The 23,359-nt window shown below is 47.8% G+C and overlaps 1 protein-coding gene across 4 annotated transcripts; it reads left to right on the top strand.

Moving 5' to 3' along the window:
• The first annotated feature begins 524 nt into the window (after window positions 1–524).
• Window positions 525–20,937, top strand: LOC148882613 (uncharacterized). 4 transcript variants are annotated; one of them, XM_089023889.1, is made up of 22 exons: window positions 525–607; window positions 2,531–2,583; window positions 2,845–3,101; window positions 3,190–3,330; window positions 3,402–3,479; window positions 4,889–4,959; window positions 5,023–5,188; window positions 7,142–7,248; window positions 7,764–7,979; window positions 8,064–8,118; window positions 9,027–9,146; window positions 9,225–9,343; window positions 9,470–11,140; window positions 11,203–11,251; window positions 11,327–11,404; window positions 11,487–11,680; window positions 11,756–11,883; window positions 11,968–13,088; window positions 15,863–15,937; window positions 16,024–16,383; window positions 17,546–17,746; window positions 20,722–20,937. In XM_089023889.1, the coding sequence occupies exons 3-22, from the start codon at window positions 2,925–2,927 to the stop codon at window positions 20,905–20,907; spliced, it is 5,313 nt and encodes a 1,770-aa protein (XP_088880015.1). In that variant the 5' UTR covers window positions 525–607; window positions 2,531–2,583; window positions 2,845–2,924; the 3' UTR covers window positions 20,908–20,937. The 4 variants fall into 4 exon arrangements, with proteins under 4 accessions (XP_088880015.1, XP_088880013.1, XP_088880014.1 ...); XM_089023887.1 differs by having other exon boundaries at window positions 17,516–17,746; XM_089023888.1 differs by lacking the exons at window positions 525–607; window positions 2,531–2,583 and adding an exon at window positions 2,725–2,754 and having other exon boundaries at window positions 17,516–17,746.
• The last annotated feature ends 2,422 nt before the right edge of the window (window positions 20,938–23,359 follow it).

Raw genomic sequence — 23,359 nt, 5'->3', positions numbered from 1 at the left:
TCTGGGTTTTCAAAACAAAATGTGATATTTGCAGCTACAGCTGGTAGAATCTACTTTGAAATGTTTTGATTCAATGGTGCGAGATTTCTTCAATGTACAGCGAATGAACAAATGCTAAGGAGAGCGTTTGCTCATTGTTAAACGAACAAGGCCTAATATTACTAGGAGTCAATTTACAATCACGAAATGAGTGTTTTTGTTTTGAATGTACTAATTGAACGATGCGTGACTCCCTCAGTCGGGTTTCGTGTCGTTTATCCTATTGGGTTTGCCATAGCGTGACATCAACCCTTCCGAGTTGATCTGGCGGCCGCGGGACATCCTTCCATCCGGTCCTGACAAAAAGCGGCAGCCAAAGGTCGCCACTTTCACCAGATTTCGCCATAAAGGCGCGGCTTCAAATGGACCCGGTCTTTTTGGGCTGGAAATAAGAATGCAATTGAAAAATGTAGTCGGTTGTGTTGAAAGCGGTGCGACACCGGATGTCTTTTTGCTGTCTTCTGTGACGTCATCACCGCGCGCCTCCTTGCGGTTGAAAGCTGTTGGCCACCAGAACAATTGAGCGGCGACTTGTCGTGGAGCCGAATTGAGGGGCGGCTACCTCCGGGTAAATGTGTGTTGTGTTGTTTCGTTTTTTAACCCGAAAAAAAAAATCCCAGAACGACTCCCGTTTAGCATACTTTAGCCGTTCGACCACTGCTTCAAACCACATTTGGCGGGCGGGCTACTGAGCGTGCCTTCTCTTTCATTAAACCACGTCGATTTGAGACTTTCCAGTTTAAAGTCGGGCGGGTAAAAGAAGCAAAGGGTGTACGGTTCACGTATTTGGACACCGGTTCTAAAGAGAGACGATTTCTCAAGACTACTTTCGCCAGTGTTTAGGGATTTGACAAAAAATTTCGATAATAATTCATCACACGTTTTGTAATACAATTATAAAGTGCATTTAAATACCTTTCAAACGATGTATACATTATTGTTCTATGACAAATAAGTAAATAATTGAATTGTTAATTTTCGAAATATGAGTAGATTTTCTGCCACAGTTAAAACAATGAAAATCTGTGACCGAACATCTGAACACGCTCACTATTTTAGTTATTAATTGGAATGATTTAGCGATCATTTAGTTGAATTTATATTAAATCATCTGTATTCTTCAGTATTTGATGTCTAAAGTGAAATAAAAGCAACAGATTAGCAAATATCAACGATCGAATGCAGGCTGATTTTCGTCAGAAATCAAAAATGGCTGTCACTGAATACTAGGAAAGAAAATTGTAAGCTCTAGAAATATATATGCTAATGCTTCTTTTTGCTTGAAACCTGTCAGTTATGGAGAAAAATATATACAGTGAGACCTCAACTTACGAACTTAATTGGTTCCCAGACAGAGTGTGTAAGGCGAAAAGTGTGTATCTCAAAAAGAAAATTCCCATAGGAACCCATTAAAATGGGAGTAATCCGTTCCCGGGTTTCCATAAAATATACTTTTCAACTAAATAAGCCTTAAAACTACACACGACATCTATGTCTATGTATAATAAATGTGCTATTGTATTGTAATGAAAGAAATACACTGAATTGTATCATAAAGTCACTTCATTTACATTTGTGATGGTCATTGATGGCTTGATGGAATGGCGTTGGAGGTCGAAAGGAATTTCTGTTTGGAAAGAGAGGCGCATTACATGAGGACTGTAATTAAAGAAATAAACTGTGCTGTAAAATGAAGTTTTATTTACCTTTTTGATGGTCATTGATGGCTTATGGAAGGAGAGTCACCTTCCATAAGGACTGTTGGTAACTTAACCTCTGGTGCTGTTCGGTCGTGTCCTTCCGCCGAAGATCACTCCGCCAGCCGTGGTGGGTGTGTATTATGAAAATAGTGCTTATTATAAGGTTTAATTTTCATAAATTTGACGTTTGTAAGACGAAAAGATTGTAAGTTAAGGTCTCACTGTATTCCATTTCTAAAAATACAAAGAGCGTAAACTTCAATGAATTATATTTCCGCGTTTCTCGTTGTCGTATTCGGAAATTTCAAGAACCAACATGGAGGGAAACGTGTAATACGTCATCATAAATTGCGTAGCTTGGAAAATCCCACCAAAAACGATTACGTACTTCCCAAAAATGCAATGCTATACGACTGCGAGTACAGAGTGCGCTCGCTTCACTGGACAGAAACAATCGCGGTGGAATATCGGTCACTGTAGCGTACCTACTGGTAGCAGGCAGCAGAATCAAACAAATGAAATACAGTAAAGTCTCGTTATATCGATATTCAAGGGAGTCCGAAAAAATATCGATATAACCGGGACTATCGATATATCCGACCCTGTTTGCATGTAATTTTCTCCGTGCGTGCATAGAAATAGTATCGATATAACCGGGACTATCGATATATCCGATATCGATATAACGAGACTTTACTGTAACACTATCCAAAGATTACAAACCTCACGATGAGCTTGTTTTTGCAGGGGGTTGCGGGGTATAATGTTCTGAATGAGTGTCATGTTAACAGGTGATCTGGAGGAAGACTATGTTGGTGAAAAGGAAGTTCCCCAAGTGCTCTGTGTAAGTTGCTTTTCACAAGTTTTTTTTTCCCCTCTTAATAAACACATCCGTACCTTGTCTCATGTATTTTCAAGACGCCAGCTTTCCCTCTGCGATTTGATTTCTTTGTTTTGCCGCATGACAGACCTCCGACCCAAAGTGGCATTTCAAAGTCAATGTGATCAATTTCAGGTCATAGCATCTTCAATTGTGCCTTTTCACGTGATCGTGACCGTTCGCGATGCAAGACGACGTGTTCAACGTGACGTGTTGACCCAACAGAGGAAACTGGCATCTCAAGGCGGGACTTGGCCAGCCAACAGGACCGCGCGCTGCGGCGGCGACCACACGTTCCAGCTGAAATGGCTGCCGTGGACCTGCAGCCGCCGATCGCGGACCCGCCGCCGCCTGTCTGGCAGGGCTGGCAGCGGGAGAGGGCGGAGCTGCGGCAGGAAGCGCGCCTCCTTCAGGAAGAGCTGGCCGAGACTCGGGCCCAGAAGGAGGAGCTGGCGTCCAGGGTCAGGGCGCTGGACGAGAGGGTCAGCGCACGCGCCGTCCTCACCGACGTTCTTTCCGACGCCCTCGCTCTTTAGCTGATGCTCACGGTCTGCGTCCGGCCTTCCCCAGCTGGAGCGGTCCCTGTCTCCCTCGCTGTCCCATCGTGAGGAGGTGGAGGAGGAGCAGCGGAGAGAGAGGAGGAAGCGCGACAGGGAAGCCAGGGAGAGGGAAGCCCGGCAGGCGCTGCTCGTGCATCGGCTGAAGAACAAGGTAGGCAACGCTCGAGGGCGGCCGGCCGTGCGAGCGCAAGCTACGCTGCTACCGCCGCTGTCTGCTTGCAGGTGATGGAATACAGAGAACGATGTCAAAGTTTGGAGTTGGAGCTGAAGGTTGGACAGGGCCAGCTGATGAGCACGCAGGTGAATGCATATGGAAGCCTCATTTGCACTTGATTTGCTCAATGACGCCAAAGGCGTTTCACCTTAGTGATGTGTCGTTCGCGAACGAGTCGGTTCATAGAGCCGGATCTCTGAAGTGAACGAAGAGAGCCGATTCCTAACAAGGAGCCGTTTACGGGCGCCAACTTTTTTTTGTCCTCTATTGTCGCCGGTCTTCAGTTAAAGCCGCACGTGATTGGTCGATATCCGTTGCAGAGGAAGGGAGGGAGAATTACAGACACGCGCAGTAGTGAGGAGAAGGGGGGGGGTTATGGTAGACAGGTGGACAAATGTCATTACATTATGCTGTTATTATTCAATTATGACATTTTTACTAGCTGGTATGATAGGATTATTAATATGAAAGGCAAATTAGTGACAGCTGATCATCAGACCAGAGTAACCACAGGGAAAGTGAAAGTTCGTGATGCTCTCTGTGCACATATAAATAAAAATGTTTGATATCGTGTTTTTTTTACATGATTTTTACACATAATTTTTTACATTATTTTCCACATAATTTTACACGATCTTTTGGTTGCCGGTTCGCGTCCCACTCTGGCCTACCTTTGTGGAATTTGCATGTTCTTCCCGGGCCCTCATGGGTGTTCTCTGGGTCCTCCGGTTTCCTCCCACATTCCAAAAACATGCATGGCAGGCATATTGAACACTCCAAATTGTCCCAAGGTGTGACTGTTGTACGTCTTTGTGTGCCCTGCAATTGGCTGGCAACCAATTCAGGATGTCCGCCGCCTCGTGCCCGAGGATGGCTGGGATAGGCTCCAGCAACCCCGCGACCCTCGTGAGGAATAAGCGGTACGGAAAATGGATGGATGGAATTAATTTAAGCAACAAAAACAAACAAACTGAGCAGCCATTTGAGAGCCAAAAGCACCTGATCGTTTTAGTGAGCCGAGCCAAAAGAACCAGCTCACTGGAAAGAGTTGGAATTCCCATCACTAATTCGTGGCATTTTTACTACAAAGCATATTACCCACAATGCATTGCGAATGGAAAAGAAACTGACTAGTTGGAAATATATTTTTTCAATGAATATGGTGTCATTATATATTTTATACTTATACCTCAATTTTAAAAACATTTCCATCTATGTTTGAAACGCGCCACCGGAATATAAAATTTCCATCACTTCACTTTTTTCACTTCACCGATGATTCTCTGAATTATCGCCCGCTGTTGTCATTCCGTGGGGGGCCAATGAGGAGTTCTTTCTTTTCTTTTCCACCTTTTATCGAGCAAGTGAACAGGATCCAAATGTCACCGATCCACCGCTGCTGCCAAAATGGCAGCCAGCCGTCATGCGGTGATCACATTGTTGGAGCGGCGCGCACGTGCGTTTCGACTGCTCACACTGCTTGTTCGTCTCGTAGATGAGCATCGGGAGGGACACGTCGGAGTCACTGGAGTCCGCCCTCATCAGCCTGGAGGAGGAACAGCAAAGGTGCGCACACGCCTGCATGCGTTGGAGACTTTTTGTCATTCCGAGCGAATTTGCATTCTTCAGGGCGGCGGGTCTGGCCGAGACCACCTCAGTCCTGCACCTGCAGCTCAGCCAATCGCAGCGTTCTAACCACATCCTGAGCGAGCGCGTCCGCAAGTTGACGTCCGATTTGACCCGTGCCCTGGAGGACGGGGAGCGCCGGGCGTTCCGTTGGCAGAGAGAGCGAGAGGTACCATATTTTCTGGTGTATAAGCAGTGTCTGAAATAACGTCTGCCCGGATGCCCGGCGCGTGCAACTTTTACGTTGGGCGTACAACTTCCAAAACGTCTCCGCCCGGGTGGACAACAACTTTTTCAAGAAAAAAAGGAGAGTTTTTGTGTTGTTGTTTTTTTTTTCAAATTAAACGTTTGCTTTATTCCGATTTCGAAATCTTCGTTCGGTTTGGAAATTTCGGTTCGTTTGGCAATTTGCAGAGTTGGCCGCCAATCGGAATCCTGCATTCCGGACTTTCCCGAGCGTCATAGTCCCAGAAGAAAGATTCAAAAGAAGCTAACAAAATTTATGACGCCACAAAACGTAAACGTACATTAAAAGCATGGTGGAAAGAGGAGTTCACGTGGCTTGTCGCAGACGACGCAACGCAAACATTGCATTGTGAAACATGCCGAAGAGTGTATGGACAAACGACAACTGGAGCTAAATCATCAGCAAGGGATATTTACCAGAAATTAAGCAAGGGAGCATTTGTGGTAGGTACATTTTAAAGTGTTGTTCTGTTATATATTCATATTATCAATCCTTAAAGGACAACCGACGTCTCCGGACAAGTTGTGTCCATAATTTGTAAAATAACTTCAAATGACTTCTACTGAACGTATTTTAATAATATATCTATATTTTACGTTTTAAGACTGGCGCTGAATATTCAGGAAGTCTTGTTTTTGAGTTGGTGACGAGTCCGTATGTGACGTCACTGAAGGAACGCCCCTGACCGAAAAAAAAGACATTGTAGCAGTCCTTCCATCACGTCAATGTATTTTGCTGTACTTGTTTGGTCTGAAAACCTCGTGTTGCACCCAAAAGCCGCCAGAAGTGGGCGTCCAAGCTCCATGGAAGGAATTTATCAGCCTGTGGAAACAGGCTGATAGATTCATTCCTCACAGGAGCTGGTCGCCATTTTTCTGCCTCTTCTCTGGGACGCTACATTGCAGTCCAGATGCCTCAAAATGACACGGAATAAATTCTTTCATCGATTGCAAACATGTATGCTTTCCTCTTCAGAACTATTTGAATCATATTCATAACTGGATGTGTAACAAGAAAGCATATTCTCCAAACTGTGGGCGGGACTTTCTGAAAATGCCCGGACCCGCGTGGGTTTTCTCCGCGTCCTCCGGTTTCCTCCCACACTCCAAAAACATGCATGGCAGGCAGGTTGACCACTCCAAATTGTCCCTAGGTGTGAGTGTGAGAGTGACTGTTGTATGTCTTTGTGTGCCCTGCGATTGGCTGGCAACCAATTCAGGGTGTCCTCTGCCTCGTGCCCGAAGACAGCTGAGATAGGCTCCAGCAACCCCCGCGACGCTAATGAGGAATAAGCGGTACGGAAAATGAGATGAGATCTGTTTTCGAACGACTCACAGTTCGAACAAATCGGAGTCCGAACAAAATATTCGAGAAATTCTTGCTTCGTAGTTCGAACAACAATCGGAGTTCGAACGCCGGTACGACGCGTGAGTGCGTATGCGAGGGTGGGATGCTGAGCGGCGTACGGGTGTATCGCTCTGTTCGTGACCAACTGTTGTCGCTTGCGGACGTGCTGCGTTTTGCTCTTGCGTTTAATATAGGTGTACGAAGCGTTTTAGCCCCTAATCATGCCTCCAACGAAACTAAGTGCTGCTACAAGTTAAAAAAGAAAAGTAGTGTGTACAACTATTGCATTTAAGAAAGAAATAATCGCAAAATATGAAGGAGGTGTGCGAGTGTCTGATCTGGCGAGGGAATACAACATGGCGAAATCTACGATCAGTACGATATTAAAGAATAAGGAGGCTGTGAAATCTAGTGATGTGGCTGTGGGAGTGAGAGCAAGTGTCATTGGATAGACATTTGAAGAGAAAAGAAGTGGCTGGGGAGTTTTGACACTAATGTGCGCGCGTGTGTGTGTGTGTTTGTGAGAAGTGTGTGTCCAGTGAGGTGGCTCAACATCAGGACCAATTGTGGTGCGTGTGGAGGTGCGTGATGTCACTCCGAAAGCACTGTCGCGTCCTCAGAAGTGCCGCCGACAGGTACGCCAGTGCACACGCAACTGCGCCTTCGTAGATGCTCACATGCCAACTGTGTCAATGCGTGTGGGATGGACAGTAGTGATGTGTCATTCGCGAACGAGCCGGTTCCTAACAATGAGCCGGAAATGGCCGCCGACTTATTTTTGTCTTCTATTCCCTGCCCCGGGTCTTCGGTTAAAGCCGCACACGATTGGTCGATATCCGTTGTTTTTTTACATGAGTAATTAGTTTTTCACATCATTTTATATGATTTTTGGGAGTTAATTAATTTAAGCAACAAAAACAACCTGAAGAGCCATTTGGGAGCCAGAAGAGCTGGATCTTTTTAGTGAGCCGAGCCAAAAGAACCGGTTCTCTGAAAGGAGCCGGAATTCCCATCACTCATGGACGAAACACGCCTCAAGTTTTGGCTCCTTTTCATGGAGGCCGTTCGTGCATCAACGTGCGTCTGCGGCCGTGCACTTTATGCACGAGTACGACCTGAGCTTAGCGTGTGCGTGTGTGTGTGTGTTGAGGGATCTCTTGGAGATGAGGACAGAGATGTCCCGTCTGTCCTTGTGGCTTCAGTCTAGCTGCGACTTGACTTCCTTGCACCTCATCAAAATGCAGCGGGTGCCGGCCCCGCCGTCTGCGCAGACCGCTCCCCTGCCTTCCTCTCCTGCCCAGTCCGCCTCCTCCGGTCTGGGGACGTTGACGCTGGGCGAGCTGCTGGGGGCCACGCCGGAGGACAGGTAAGCTTCTTTCTTGTCCCATAACGGCAGCGCGGCGTCTGGCTCTGCTGCGTCAGACGGGCCACGTTACATCGTGTCTTTCAGGACGCCGGATGGCGAGGGCACGCTGGAGGCTGTGGCGCAGGCTCTCAACAAGCTGGTGGGTGACTCGCACCCACTTCCCGTTTGTCGCCGACCGCGTGACGTCTAGTCACCGTTAGATTTGACACCATTTGGCGTCCCGGCCTTGGTGGCGACTAGTGATGGGAATTCCAGCCCCTTTCAGAGAGCCGGTTCTTTTGGCACGGCTCACTGAAATGATCCGGCGCTTTTGGCTCCCAAAGGCTCCTTGGGGTTTTTTTGTTGCTTAAATTAACTACCAAAAATCATGTAAAAGTATGTGAAAAACGAATTCCTCATGTAAAAAATACACTATATCAAATATTTTTATTTATATGGCGAGTTTTATATGTGCACAGAGAGCATCCACAAACTTTCACTTTCCCTGTGGTTACTCTGGTCTGATGATCAGCTTTCACTAATTTGCTTTTCATATTAATAATGCTATCATACCAACTAGTAAAAAATATCACAATTGAATAATAATAACCGCATAATGTGATAACATTTGTCCACTGTCTACCCTAATCCCCCCCCCCCCTTCTCCTCACTGCTGCGTGTGTCTGTAATTCTCCCCTCCCTCCTCTACAATGAATATCGACCAATCACGTGCGGCTTTAACCGAAGACCGGGGGCGGGGAATAGAGGACAAAAAAAGTTGGCTCCCATTTCCGGCTTATTGTTAGTAGCCGACTCTCTTCATTCAGTTGATCGAACCGGCTCTAAGAACCGGCTCGACACATCACTAGTGGTGACACCGCCTAGTTTGCGTGTCCAAAATCGTCACAGGTCTCGGTGTTTGTGAATCGCCACAGGTTTGCAAAGAAATTTGTCGTTGTTTGACAGTGGCGACATTTGTATCTTGTTTGTCAACAGCAAAGAGATAACCTGGCTCGTTTCGTTGTCCAGCGTCTTCTTGTCGCTTTAGTTTTTTTTCCGCCTGTGCAGTGCCGCGTGTTGAACGTCAGCGCCCCCTCGCAGTCAGTCCTCCACCGGGATGCGTCCTCCCTGCTGTGGATCCTCTCGCAGACGGAGAGCGCCCTGCAGTGGAAACAGCAGGAACTGCAGGTCTGTGACGGGCTGGTGGCGGGGTCAGGGTCATAGGTCGTAGGCCCACTGCGCCAACTACACTTTTGATTTGGTCAGCGGGCGGAGCTTAGCGTGCGGCAGCTGGGCGAGGAGAAGGCCTTACTGCAGACGCGCATGGAGCAACTGCAGGGCGACGAGGACCGCAAGCCACAGCGGTACCCGCCCGGCCTCGATGGGTGAGCGGCTGTCAATCCTCGCCGTCGGAATCTCGTGCGCTCAAGTGACATCACCCGAAACAAATGACAGATCAAGTACGTCTTAAAGTCATCAAATGCTGAAATGGTGAAATCCGATGTCCGCAGACAGCGGGAGGCTGCCCCTCCCCCGAGGCGGCCGGAGGCGGAGCTTCGCACCAGGGAGGAGGAGCTGCAAAGGCGAAAGGAGGCGCTGCGGACGAAGGAAAAGGAGGTGCTGAGCAAGGAGGCGGGGCTACAAAAGCGAGACGGGGAGTTGCGTCGGGAAGAGGAGGATCTACAGAGGAGACGGGAGGGGCTGCAGAACAGGGCGGAGGAGGTGCACAACACGGAGGAGGACCTACGGGGGAGGAAGGAGGAGGTGCATAAAGCACAACGGGAGCTACACAAGAGCGAGGAGGAGCTGCGTGAAGGATGGGAAGCGCTACACAAAAGAGAGGAGGAGGTGCTCAGAAGGGAGCGCCAGCTGCTGGAGGAAGGAGAGAAGGCGCACATTAGCAAGGAGGAGGTGCAAAAGCGGGAGGAGGCTTTGCAGAACAGAGAGCAGCAGTTGCAAAAGACAGGGAAGGAGTTGCAGAACGGAGAGGAAGCGCTGCACAAAAGAGAGGAGGAGGTGCGCAGAATGGAGCGGGAGCTGCTGGCGGAAGGAGAGAAGGTGCAGAAGAGCAAGGAGGAGGTGAAAAAGCAAGAGGAGGCTTTGCAGAACAGAGAGCAACGGTTGCAAAAGACAGGGAAGGAGTTGCAGAACGGAGAGGAAGCGCTACACAAAAAAGAGGAGGAGGTGCACAGAAGGGAGCGGGAGCTGCTGGCGGAAGGCGAGAAGGTGCAGAAGAGCAAGGAGGAGGTACAAATGGAGGAAGAGGCTCTGAAGAAAAAAGAGCAACAGTTGCAAAAGACAGGGAAGGAGTTGCAGAACGGAGAGGAAGCGCTGCACAAAAGAGAGGAGGAGGTGCTCAGAAAGGAGCGGGAGCTGCTGGCGGAAGGAGAGAAGGTGCAGAAGAGCAAGGAGGAGATGAAAAAGCAAGAGGAGGCTTTGCAGAACAGAGAGCAATGGTTGCAAAAGACAGGGAAGGAGTTGCAGAATGGAGAGGAAGCGCTACACAAAAAAGAGGAGGAGGTGCACAGAAGGGAGCGGGAGCTGCTGGCGGAAGGAGAGAAGGTGCAGAAGAGCAAGGAGGAGGTACAAATGGAGGAAGAGGCTCTGAAGAAAAAAGAGCAACAGTTGCAAAAGACAGGGAAGGAGTTGCAGAACGGCGAGGAAGCGCTACACAAAAAAGAGGAGGAGGTGCACAGAATGGAGCGGGAGCTGCTGATGGAAGGCGAGAAGGTGCAGAAGAGCAAGGAGGAGGTGAAAAAGCAAGAGGAGGCTTTGCAGAACAGAGAGCAACGGTTGCAAAAGACAGGGAAGGAGTTGCAGAACGGAGAGGAAGCGCTACACAAAAGAGAGGAGGAGGTGCTCAGAATGGAGCGGGAGCTGCTGGCGGAAGGCGAGAAGGTGCAGAAGAGCAAGGAGGAGGTGCAAATGGAGGAAGAGGCTCTGAAGAAAAAAGAGCAACAGTTGCAAAAGACAGGGAAGGAGTTGCAGAACGGAGAGGAAGCGCTACACAAAAAAGAGGAGGAGGTGCTCAGAATGGAGCGGGAGCTGCTGGCGAAACGGGGGGACTTGCAGAAGAGACGGGAGGAACTACAGACAAGAGAGGAAGAAGTGCAGACCAGAGAGTGGAAGGTGCACAAGAGGCAGGAGGAGCTGCAGAAGAGAGAGGAGGAGGTGCAGAAGAGGTATGAGGAGACGCCGCCGTCATGATGCGGTGTCGAGCCTGACTGACCCGTGCCCGTTGCAGTTTCGACGCCGAGCTGGTGCAAAGGGAGGCCGCCATCGCAGACGTGAAGGTGACCTTCAGCCCACACACATTGGTCATTCAATCCTTGCCGACTGCGCCTGGACTGATGCACCTTGTCCCGCAGGGAGCCTTGCAGAGAGAAGAGGTAGCCAGAGCCAGGGCAGAAGAAGAAGCGGCGGCCGTCAGGGATGCCCTCCTCAAGGTACGCTCGCCGTATTTCCGCTCTGGGATCCCACAGAGGAGCGCCCTTTTCAAAATAAGCCTCGTCGGCCGCGCCCCCTCAGCGCTCCTCCCAGCACGCGTTAGTGCTGCAGGAGCTGAAGGAGGCGCAGCGGGACCTGAGGCTGGCGGCCGAGGAGATGGCCAAGATAGAAGGCGTGCACGAAGAGCAGCGCGGCGAGAACACCAGGCTGCGGGAAACCCTGGATACTCTGCGGGCCCAGCGGGAGCTCCACCAGCAGGAGGCTCAGGAACTCAGGTAAGCCGTGCCACTCTCCGGGAACTTCAAGCTCCGCCTCCGGTCTCCTCACGCCGCGTCCCCTCCTGTCGTCAGGAGTCGCTCGGCAGCCCTGCAGGAGCAGCTGGAAGAGCAGCGGGCGCAGGTGTCGCGCGCCAGCGTGGAGCGAAGCCACCTCGGCGCCCATGTGCGCACCCTGCAGGAGGCCAAGGAGGCGCTGGCCGGTCAGCACCACCTTACATTTAGCGCTACCTTTAGTGATGTTCCCCTTGCGGTTCCAGACACTGTCTAGCTTTGTTCTTCGACAGGCGAGCTACGATGTCTGCGCGAGGAGCTGCAGAGAGTCACCTCCCAAAAGGAGCGCCTCCAGACACAGAAAGAGGAGGCCTGGACACGAGACAAGGAGCAGCTCGGGAAAGAGTTGCGAACAAAAGACGAGGAGGTGGAGAAGCTGAGCAAGCGGGTGGAGGGACTACTGAAGGAAAGGAAGGAGCGGGAGGAGCACGTGGAGCAACTCAGGGAGGAGTTGGGAACAAAGAATGAGGAGATGGAGGACCAGAAGAGGAAGGTGGAAGGCCTACGGGAGAAAATCAAGGCGGGGGAGGAGGCTGCATCCAAGGAGGAAAAAGCTCTGGCGGCCGAACGAGAAAGGAAGCAAGTGGAGGAGGGTTCCGTCAGAACCGAGTTGGAGACGCTGAGGGGGCGCGCAGACGCCTTGCTGAAGGAAATGAAGGAGCGGAAGGAGAATGAGGAGCAACTGAGAAAGGACTTGGAGAAAAAAGATGGAGAGTTGGAGACCCAGAGGAGGCACTTGGAAGATCTCCGGGGGGAAATGAAAGCACAGAAGGAGCAGCTTGGCACAGAGTTGAGAGCCAAGGAGGACCAGACAAAGACCCTGAAGAGACACCTGGACGGCCTGCGGGAAGAAATGAGGGGGCGGAAGCAGGCGGCGTCCAAGGAGCAGGCACAAGCAGAAACCAAACGACTGGAGGAGGACGCAAGGGCAAAGGAGGAGCTGCACTCTCGAATCAGGCTGCTGGAAAAAGAGAAGCGGGAAGCAGAGGAGCTTCAAGAGGAGCACAAGAAAACAGTCCGGGAGAAGGAGGAGCAGCTGCGGCAACTCGAAGAGCGGCGCCAGGAGCTTCGGGCGGCCCAAGGAAAACTCAAGGAAAAGGAGGCCCGAGTGGAGGAGTTGGAGCGCCGGCTCGCCCAACGGCAACCGACGGACAAACGGCAGGAGGCCCGGGACGCTCTCGGGCAGGAATGGAGGCAAGGCGCCGACAAGGACCCCGGGGAGGAGGAACTTCGGTCTCTCCGGGACTCCCTGAGGAGGGAGGAGAGGCGGCGAGTCGAGGCGCAAGATGAGCTGAGAGGAGCTCGGAGCGCCCTCCAGCAGATGGCGCTTGACCTCACCGCCCTGCAGGAACAGGCAAGCCAAGCACTGTTGAATTTCTTTTAATAATAATAATACATTTCATTTCTCAGCGCCTTTCAAAACTCTCAAGGTCACTTTACGGCCACAGCACGGTTTTTTTTTTTATTTGTGGATGAGCAGCGGCAGCCACATGCGCCAGCGTTCACTCAAATAGATTGAAAGTTAGCTAGCTAATAGATAACTAATAAATAGCTAGCTAGCCAGAGTGGTTGGTGAGAGTGTAGCCAGACAGCATAGGTTGGTGGTGTGTAGATGACACTGGCAGCGAGGAAGATGAAGAAACCAAAGGCTGAAGTGAGGACAAAATGGTGGAAGTTAAAAAAGGAAGAGTGTTGCATAACATTTAGGAAGGAGGTAAGACAAGCACTGGGTGGGCAAGAGGTCCTTCCAGATGACTGACAAACTACAGCGAACATAATCAGAGACACAGGTCGGAAAGTACTTGGTGTATCAAGTGGAAGAAAGGTAGATAAGGAGACTTGGTGGTGGGATGGGGAGGTGCAGGAGTGTATACAGAGAAAGGCTAGCAAAGAAGAAGTGGGACACTGAGAGGACGGACCAGAGTAGACAGCAGTACAAGGAGATGCAGCGCACGGTTAAAGTAAAGGTGGCAAAGGCCAAACAAGAGGCCTATGATGACTTGTATGCTCGGCTGGACAGCAAGGAAGGTGAGACTGATCTTTACAGGCTGACGAGACAGAGAGACAAAGATGGTAAGGACCTGCAGCAGGTTCGGGTGATTAAGGATTGAGATGGCAATGTATTAACAGGTGCCAGTTGTGTGATGGCAAGATGGAAAGAGTACTTTGAAGAATTAATGAATGAGGAAAATGAGAAGGAACAAAGAGTAGTAGACGTGACTGTTGTGGACCAAGACGTAGCAAGCATTAACAAGGATGAAGTGAGGAGGGCGCTGAAAAGGATGAAGGGGGGAAAGGCACTCGGGCCTGATGATTTACCAATCGAGGTATGGAGGTGTCTTGAAGAGGTGGCGGTGGTGTTCCTGACTGGGTTATTCAACAAGATCTTAGATGGTGAACAGATGCCTGAAGAATGGAGACGAAGTGTACTCGTGTCCATTTTTAAGAACAAAGAAGATGTGCAGAGTTGTACTAACTACAGAGGAATAAAGTTGATGAGCCATACAATGAAACTCTGGGAAAGAGTAGTTGAAGCTAGACTAAGAGCAGAAGTAAACATTTGTGAGCAGCATTATGGCTTCATGCCAAGAAAGAGTACGACAGATGCAGTGTTTGCTTTAAGAATGCTGATAGAGAAGTACAGAGAAGGTCAGAAGGAATTGCATTGTGTCTTTGTAGATCTGGAGAAAGCGTACGACAGGGTGCCCAGAGAAGAGCTGTGGCATTGCATGAGGAAGTCTGGAGTGACGGAAAAGTATGTCAGAGCGGTGCAAGACAGTTGTGAGGTGTGCTGTCGGTATGACTGAGGAATTCAAGGTGGAGGTGGGACTCCACCAGGGGTCAGCTCTGAGCCCCTTCTCGTTTGCTATGGTGATGGACAGGCTGACAGACGATGTTAGACAAGAATCTCCTTGGACCATGATATTTTCAGATGACATTGTGATCTGTAGCGAGAGCAGGGAACAGGTGGCGGAGAAACTAGAGATGTGGAGATATGCCCTGGAAAGGAGAGGAATGAAGATCAGTCGCATCAAGACGCAATATATGTGTGTGAATGAGAGGGATCCACGTGCAAGAGTGATGCTACAGGGTGAAGAGATAAAGAAGGTGGAGCATTTTAAGTACTTGGGGTCAACTGTCCAGAGCAATGGAGAGTGTGGAAAAGAGATGAAGAAGCGTGTCCAGGCAGGCTGGAGAAAAATGTCAGGTGTGATGTGTGATAGAAGGGTGAAAGGAAAAGTGTATAAAACCGTGGTGAGACCAGCCATGATGTTTGTACTGGAGACGGTGCCACTGAAGAAAAGACAGGAAGCAGAGCTGGAGGTAGCAGAGCTGAAGATGTTGAGGTTTTCTTTGGGAGTGACCAGGTTGGATAGGATCAGGAATGAGGACATTAGAGGGACAACTCATATTAGAGGCTTTGGAGAGAAAGTCAGAGGCCAGACTGAGATGGTTTGGACATGTCCAGAGGAGAGAGAGTGACTATATATGGAGAAGGATGCCGAGCCTTGAACTGCTAGGCAGGAGACTGAGAGGAAGACCAAAGAGGAGGTTTATGGATGTGGTCAAAGAGGACATGAAGGTAGCTGGTGTGAGAGAAGAGGATGCACAAAACCGGGTTAGATGGAGGACATTGATTCGCTATGACGACCCCTGAAGGGAAAAGCTGAAAGGAAAAGAAGAAGAAGAAGCTAACTAGCCAGATAACTAATAGATAGCAAATAGATATCTAGCTAGGTAGCCAGCTAGATAGCTAGCTAGCTAGATAGCTAGATGGCCCCGGATAGCCTTTTTTAAGCGAGGGGGGGCTTACTTGCTTCCACAGGGCCAGCAGGTGTTTGTCCGCCATCTGTTCGGGGCAGTCGGCGATGGCGAACACGCACCCCAGCAAAAAGCCGTCGGCCGAAACTGAAACGCCACAAAAGGAGACAAACGAGACCGTTTGAAGCGTAAGGGGCAAGAGGTCATGCTTTTACCCCTAGCCTAGCCTAGCGCCTCTTTGATTGACAGCAAGCAAATTAGCCAATGGATGAATAAAACAGGGGTTCTTTGAGAACCGCACTGCCGTGAGGACGGCATCCCTAAATATGCACCCGACACCCCCACCCCACTTGCTCTTGTGTCCAGGTGAGCTGCGGGAAGGCCAAGGAGCAGAAGCAAGTGCAAGAGGAGACCACGAGGTCGCTCCAGAAACTCCTGCCGGTAGGACGTGGGGCCGGTTTCCACGACGACTGTCTTCTCCCACCACGTTCATTTGCGACCTGACGCCTTCCTTCCTTGTTTCCCAGGAGAGCCACGAGGACGGCGAGCGTCAGAGGAGCGCCCAGCATGAGGATGCGGGCGAGACCGACCGAGATGGAGGAGCTCAAGCTAAACCTCGACAGCGGGGGAGGAGCGGGGAGGCGGGAGAACGGGGGGGCTCGGAAACAGGCGGCAATAGTGGGCGGGAGACTTGCAAGTCGGACGATGTGAAAAGGAGCCAGGAACAGCGGGAGCGACGGGAGCGCACGCCCCGACAGGAGGTCAGTCGTAGAAGGAAGTCCGGGCCCGAGTCGCAGGCAGACCAGCAGTCCCGGAGTGGCGGCGGCGGCCTGGCCGGCTCGCAGCAGGAGCTGGGGATGCGGCACCACCGGCAAACGTCGCCTCAGGTAACGTGTGGATCTTTGTGCTTCTCGGCCATTTACACTTGGATTCATGCCAGGTGCCTCCTCCTCCTCCTCTTAAAGGACAACCGACACCATTTTTTGGTCTATTTGTGATTGTATTTTATTTGTTATAGTAACTATGCTTGTCTGTGACTGTCAAGTGTCCTTGAGAGCTTTGAAAGGCGCTTAAAATGTAATGTATTATTATTATTATTATTATCAGAAAAAACGTTTTATAACATCTAAAATACCCAAAACACGCAGGCTGATATTTTTAATCTAATGCAAGACGCCAATAAAAATGACTGAAAGTTGCCACAAACTGAGCTAGAAACTGGGCGGATTCAGAAAGTCCCGCCCCAGTCCGTGACATCACATCAGGAAACTCCTTCACAAACTGCCTTGCTCCAGAATCAAAACAATGGATTCAGACAGTTCAGATTCGGAGAAGATGCTTTCTTGTTACTCATCCAGTTATGAATATGATTCAAATAGTTTTGATGAGGAAAGCATCAATGTTTGTGTTTGCATTCAATTAAAGAAGTCCTTCCGTATCAATTCATCGATGCCGATATTTATGTAGTGTGTATTTATGCGTTATTTATGTAGTTTTCCTTCTAATTTCGCGTTCAACATGGTTGTTGTCAGACGAAAAAAAGTACCCAAAATGCATTGTGTGTCGCTTTCTCGGTCAGGGACGTTCCGACTGTGACGTCACTTCGGGCTTCGTCATCAACTCAAAAACAAGACTTCCTGAATATTCAGCACGAGTCTTAAAACATAAAATATAGCTACAGTAAAGTCTCGTTATATCGATATTCAAGGGAGTCCGAAAAAATATCGATATAACCGGGACTATCGATATATCCGATATCGATATAACGAGACTTTACTGTATATGCGCTGGAATCGTTGTAAAATGCACTTAGTAGAAGTCATTTGAAGTGATTTTACAAATTATGGACGCAGCTTGTGTGGAGGTGTCGGTTGTCCTTTAATCGGGAATCAGGAGCACAAAGCCCTGGCACTCTTGCGCAACTCGTTAGGGCAATCACAAAGCCCTTGGAAAATGGCGTCATCACCCAGCCGCGTAAAAAAAAACTCACTAAATCTTGGAATGGGCCTTCCCAAACAGACTTGTCTCCACTCTGGTGGATCCCTGCAGGACGAGGAACGTCGGCGCTCGGCTCCCGAACTGGCGTGGCTTGCGGAGGCGCGCCGCCAGGAGGGGGACGGCGCCCGGCTGCTTCTGCTGCACAGTCACGTGGCCCACCTGGAAATCAAGCTGGAGCGCTCCCAGGGCAAGAAAGGCAAACTCCAACAGCACAACCGCAAACTCCGGATGGAGAGGGACACCCTCGCCCAGGTAATAATAATACAGTAAAGTCTCGTTATATCGATATTCTCGGGAGTCCGAAAAAATGTCGATATAACTGTACTATCGATATGTCCGTCCTGCGCCGAACTGCATTAAAAGGGGGGGGGGAGCAATACGTATATGGGGGCTCTTTGATATGGCATGTAATTTTATCATTGGGTTCATGGATTGCGTATCTAGCATGCTTTTTGTACGGTAGTGAAGTGAAAAATAAACGTATGCATAAAATAAAAACATCTTTACACTTTTTTAATGACTACAGTAAAGTCTCGTTATATAGATATCGGTTATATCGATAGTACTGCTTATTACGATACTACAGTAAAGTCTCGTTATATCGATATTCAAGGGAGTCCGAAAAAATATCGATATAACCGGGACTATCGATATATCCGACCCTGTTTGCATGTAATTTTCTCCGTGCGTGCATAGAAATAGTATCGATATAACCGGGACTATCGATATATCCGATATCGATATAACGAGACTTTACTGTATTTATATGAACGCAAGGAGAAAATTTACATGCCGCAGGATCGGATATATCGATAGTCCGGTTATATCGATATTTTTTCCGACTCCCAAAAATATCGATATAATGAGACTTTACTGTATTTCCTTTCAAAAATGCAATCAATGCAAAATCCTCACGTTGTTCTATACACACGAAACCACAAACGCCAGCATGTGCAAACATGTGAACAACAGTGATTGTTGCGAGCGATCAAGATATCTGAATACAACACAATTAAATACATGTATGGAAAACTGCAACTTTTACATTACTTACGTTGATGAAGTATTCTGCGGCACGTCGAACTCTTTCGCGGTGGAGGATTTGCTCCTTGTTGGATTCTCCTCGACAGCCACTATTGCCTTGTACAGCGAGACCTCAACTTACGAACTTAATTGGTTCCCAGACAGAGTGTGTAAGGTGAAAAGTGTGCATCTCAAAAAAGATTTCCCATAGGAAACCATTAAAATGGGAATAATCCGTTCCCGGGTTTCCATAAAATATACTTTTCAACTAAATAAGCCTTAAAACTACACACAACATACCTTATTCTATTTATAATAAATGTGCTATTGTATTACAATGAAAGAAATACACTGCATTGTATCATAAAGTCACTTTATTTACATTTGTGATGTTCGTTTATGGCTTGATGGAATGGCGTTGGAGGTCGAAGGTCAAAGGGAATTGCTGTTTGGAAAGAGAGGCGCATTACATGACGACTGTAATTTAAGAAATAAACTGTGCTGTAAAATAAAGTTTTATTGACCTTTTTGATGGTCGTTGATGGCTTACGGAAGGAGAGTCACCTTCCATAAGGACTGTTGGTAACTGAACCTCTGGTGCTGTTCGGTCGTGTGCTACCGCCGAAGATCACTCCGCCAGCCGTGGTGGGTGTGTATTATGAAAATAGTGCTTATTATAAGGTTCAATTTTCATAAATTTGACGTTTGTAAGACAAAAAGTTTGTAAGTTGAGGTCTCACTGTACTTCGTTCCGAGGTCACAATTCTTACGTTTCCCCATGGTTGAAATTGGTGATGAACAACAGTACTGTATATAAGCTCTACTACGCCTTTTTTATTGTGCTCGCGTATGACAGTTCAAAACACGGAAGGATGGTAGAAAATGGCGTCTGCTACACTGTGCAAGGCACGGGAGCTGGTCACGTGACTAAGCCACGTGACCAAAGGCGCGACCAATACAGATTTTGATAATGGTGGTACTGTATAGAAACCCCTAAGCAAATATCGATTCACCTTAAAGGACAACCGACATCACTTTTTTGTTTTTTAACTGATACCAGAAAAACTTTTATAGCGTCTAAAATTCCCAAAACACGCAGTATGATATTTAGTCACTTGGTCAAATGCAAAACACCAATAAAAATGACTTAAAGTGTCCAAAATCTGCAAAAAATTGAGCTGCGAATTGGGCATTTTCAGAAAGTCCCGCCCCCAGTTCGTGACGTCACGCCAAGACGTCTTGCATTGCTTGTGAATCAAAACAATGGCTTCAGATTCGGAGAATATGCTTTCTTGTTACACATCCAGTTATGAATATGATTCAAATAGTTCTGAAGAGGAAAGCATACATGTTTGCAATCGATTAAAGAATTTATTTGTGCCATTTTGAGGCAACACTGGGGGAAAATCTCTCACCCAAAAAAAAGAGGCACAAAATGGCGACCTCCTGTGGCCACCTCCTCCTTTTCCACAGGCTGATAAATTCCTTATATGGCGCTTGGACGCCCTCTTCTGACCTTGCGGCTTTTGGGTGCAACACGAGGTCCCCAGACCAAACAGGTACAGCAAAATACATTGATGTGATGGAAGGACCGCTACAATGCGTCGTTTTTACGGTAAAGGGCGGTCCTTTAGTGACGTCACGTACGGACTCGTCACCAACTCCAAAACAAGACTTCCTGAATAAAAAATATAGCTATATGCTGTGGAATCTTTGTAAAATACGCTCAGTAGAAGTCATTTGAAGCCATTTTACAAATTATGGACACAACTTGTCCGGAGACGTCGGTTGTCCTTTAAGTGTCATTTGTATCGATATAAACATAGCAAAATGGCCGGCGGGAGATGAAAAAGAGCACCATAGTAAAGGGATGATGACAATAACCATGAATCGTACTAAACAGAACTAATTATACATAAAAATAATCTATCCTAATCTGTTCCATAAACGTGTTTGAAAACCGATTTGTTCAAAAACCAAAACATAACTTTCCATTATAATCAATGTAAAAAATGTTAATCTTTTCCAAGTCAAAAAAATCACTTTTTAAAAGCACTTTTTAACTATTCTCCGGAATAAACTGGATAAACACGTAATAAGGTCATTTGTAAACTACAATAAAAACAAACTGTAATCAAGTCAAATCAAGGTTGAGGACAAAAGTTAAACAAGCATTGCTCCGTCCTTCCATCCGTCCTCTTCAGGCGAGTCGTCCGCACGCAGCGCTGGACGGCCACCGGCGCGGGAAGGATGGCGGCGAGCTGCATCGCGACTTGGGCCGATCGCTGGCCGCCGTCACGCTGCGACCCGTTGCGGCCTCAGTCCTGCGGGCTGAGACGCGGCGATTGGACCGCCGCCTGAGGGGGGAGGAGCTCCGCCCGTTACCATGATGCTTATCAATAAAATGGGTAACGCACGCATCCGTTCCGACAGTCCAGTTTCGTATTTTTGCCCGAAATGAGGCTTGGAACCCGCCGGCCAGTCCGGTTGCAAAGGTTTGAGCCTTGGAGAGAAGGCTTGAGGCTTTCAAGTGTCGTGTCCACGCGCCAAAATTCCCAGACACCGGTTCAGGATGTCCCCGGCCGACTGCCCAAAGACAGCGGCCATCGGCTCCGCCGCCCCTTTGCGCCAAACACGCGGTTGGGAAAATGAAGAAATGAATGAGTGAAAACCACATCAGCAGTTTGGAGTTGTCAAATAAATAAAACAGTCCACCCTCCCAGATAATAATAATAATAATAATAATACATTTAAATTCTAAGCGCCTTTCAAATAATAAATAACTCAAATAGATCGAAAGTTAGCATGCTAGCTAATAGATAACTAATAGATAGCTCGCTATTTATTTGGAGAGCACTTTAAGCATCGAAATATGGCATTTGAAAGGCAAGTTAATTGATTATTATTATTTATTAGCTGTCTATCCAGCTTTCTATTAGCTGGCTGGCTATCTATTGGCTAGCTAGCTAACTTTCTAGCTATAATATAACCATGAATCGTACTAAATGGAACTAATTATACATAAAAAGACTAGAAATGTGCACGGGAAATGAAAATACAGTAAAGTCTCGTTATATTGATATTGGTTATATTGATAGTACCGCTTATTACGATACTATTTCTATGAACGCAAGGAGAAAATTACATGCGCGCAGGGTCGGATATATCGATAGTCCTGGTTATATCAATATTTTTTCCGACTCCCGAGAATATCGATATTATCAATATAACCGATATCGATATAACGAGACTTTACTGTCATACATTTGATTTTTAAGCGCCTTTCAAAACTCTCAAGGACACTTTACAGTCACAGGATTTTTTGTGTGTGCGCGTGAGCAGCGGCAGCCATTCGCGACAGCGTTCACTCTACTTTGAAGTAACACAGCAGCAAAGTTAAGAAAGGACAACACTGATACCTCGGTTTTTGACCCTAATCTGTTCCATAAACCTGTTTGAAAACCGATTTGTTCAAAAACCAAAACATAACTTTCCATTATAATCAATGTAAAAATGTTAATCTTTTCCAAGTCAAAAAAAATAACTTTTTAAAAGCACTTTTTATTATTATATTCTCCGGAATAAACTGGATAAACACGCAATAAGGTCATTTGTAAACTACAATAAAAACAAACTGTAATGTTTTATTATTTAATGGCCCTTGCGAGTCAAGTCAAGGTTGAGGACAAAAGTTAAACAAGCATTGCTCCGTCCTTCCATCCGTCCTCTTCAGGCGAGTCGTCCGCAGTGAACGCTGGCGCACGTGGCTGCCGCTGCTCACCAACAGAAAAACTGATCATGTGACTGTAAAGTGACCTTGAGAGTTTTGAAAGGCTTAGAAATGAAATGTATTGTAGAAAAAAAAAACATGCGCCTTGAGCCTCCTCAGTCTCCACAGGCCCGGCCGGTGGCGAAATGGCCAAGTCCAGCCGTGGGTGCCTTTTGGTCCCGCCTTGGGAACAATTCAATGGGAGGCGGAACCGGACGACCTCAGGATCCCCATGTGAGAAAAGGAGGCCAGGTCAGTAGGTCAGTCAGGCAGAGGCACCGAAGGGGCCATTGCAGTGATTGGAAGAGGCTTGTGATGTGTCTTTCACGAACGAGCTGGTTTTTAGAGCCGGATCTCTGAAGTGAACAAAGAGAGCCGGTAACTAACGATGAGCCGGAAATGAAAGCCAACTTTTTTGTCCTCTATTCCCCGCCCCCGGTCTTTGGTTAAAGCCACACGTGATTGGTCGATATCCGTTGTAGCGGAGGGAGGGGAGAATTACCGACAAACGCAGCAGTGAAGAGAAGGGGAGGTTAGGGTAGACAGGTGGACAAATGTTATCACATTATGCTGGTATTATTACTATTCAATTATGATATTTTGTGTACTTAGGATGATATGATTATTAATATGAAAAGCAAATTAGCGGCAGCTGATCATCAGACCAGAGTAACCACAGGGAAAGTGAAAAATTGTGGATGCTCTCTGCACATATAAAACAAGCCATATGAATAAAAATATTTGATATAGTGTATTTTTTACATGAATAATTAATTTTTCACATCATTTTACATGATTTTTGGGAGTTAATTAATTTAAGCAACAACAAAAAAAAAACTGAGGAGCCATAAGAGCCCGGATCTTTTTAGTGAGCCGAGCCAAAAGAACCATCCCTCTGAAAAGAGCCGGAATTGCCATCACCTGTAAGGTGGTCCCGCCCTCTGGTACTGGGCAAGGCTCCTGCGGCCCAGTTTGGCTCGTCTGCCGGCCAACGCCAAACCCTGCGGGCGTCATCAATCTTTCAATCAATCAGCGGTCGCTCGGGACTGGAGCGGCAAAGGATCAGAGGGGGC

The sequence above is a fragment of the Hippocampus bargibanti genome, linkage group LG20, assembly GCF_051943395.1.
Source record: "Hippocampus bargibanti isolate YZ-2025 linkage group LG20, ASM5194339v1, whole genome shotgun sequence".
NCBI classification, from domain to species: domain Eukaryota; kingdom Metazoa; phylum Chordata; class Actinopteri; order Syngnathiformes; family Syngnathidae; genus Hippocampus; species Hippocampus bargibanti.
This window is presented reverse-complemented; position numbering and strand designations above follow the sequence as displayed.

Excerpts from the sequence above, each read along its gene's own strand:
- LOC148882613 (XM_089023887.1), top strand. The coding sequence starts at position 2,925 with ATGGCTGCCGTGGACCTGCAGCCGCCGATCGCGGACCCGCCGCCGCCT. Across the intron at positions 11,681-11,755 it reads CAGGAGGCTCAGGAACTCAG|GAGTCGCTCGGCAGCCCTGC; the intron begins GTAAGCCGTGCC and ends TCCTGTCGTCAG. Across the intron at positions 11,884-11,967 it reads GGCCAAGGAGGCGCTGGCCG|GCGAGCTACGATGTCTGCGC; the intron begins GTCAGCACCACC and ends GTTCTTCGACAG.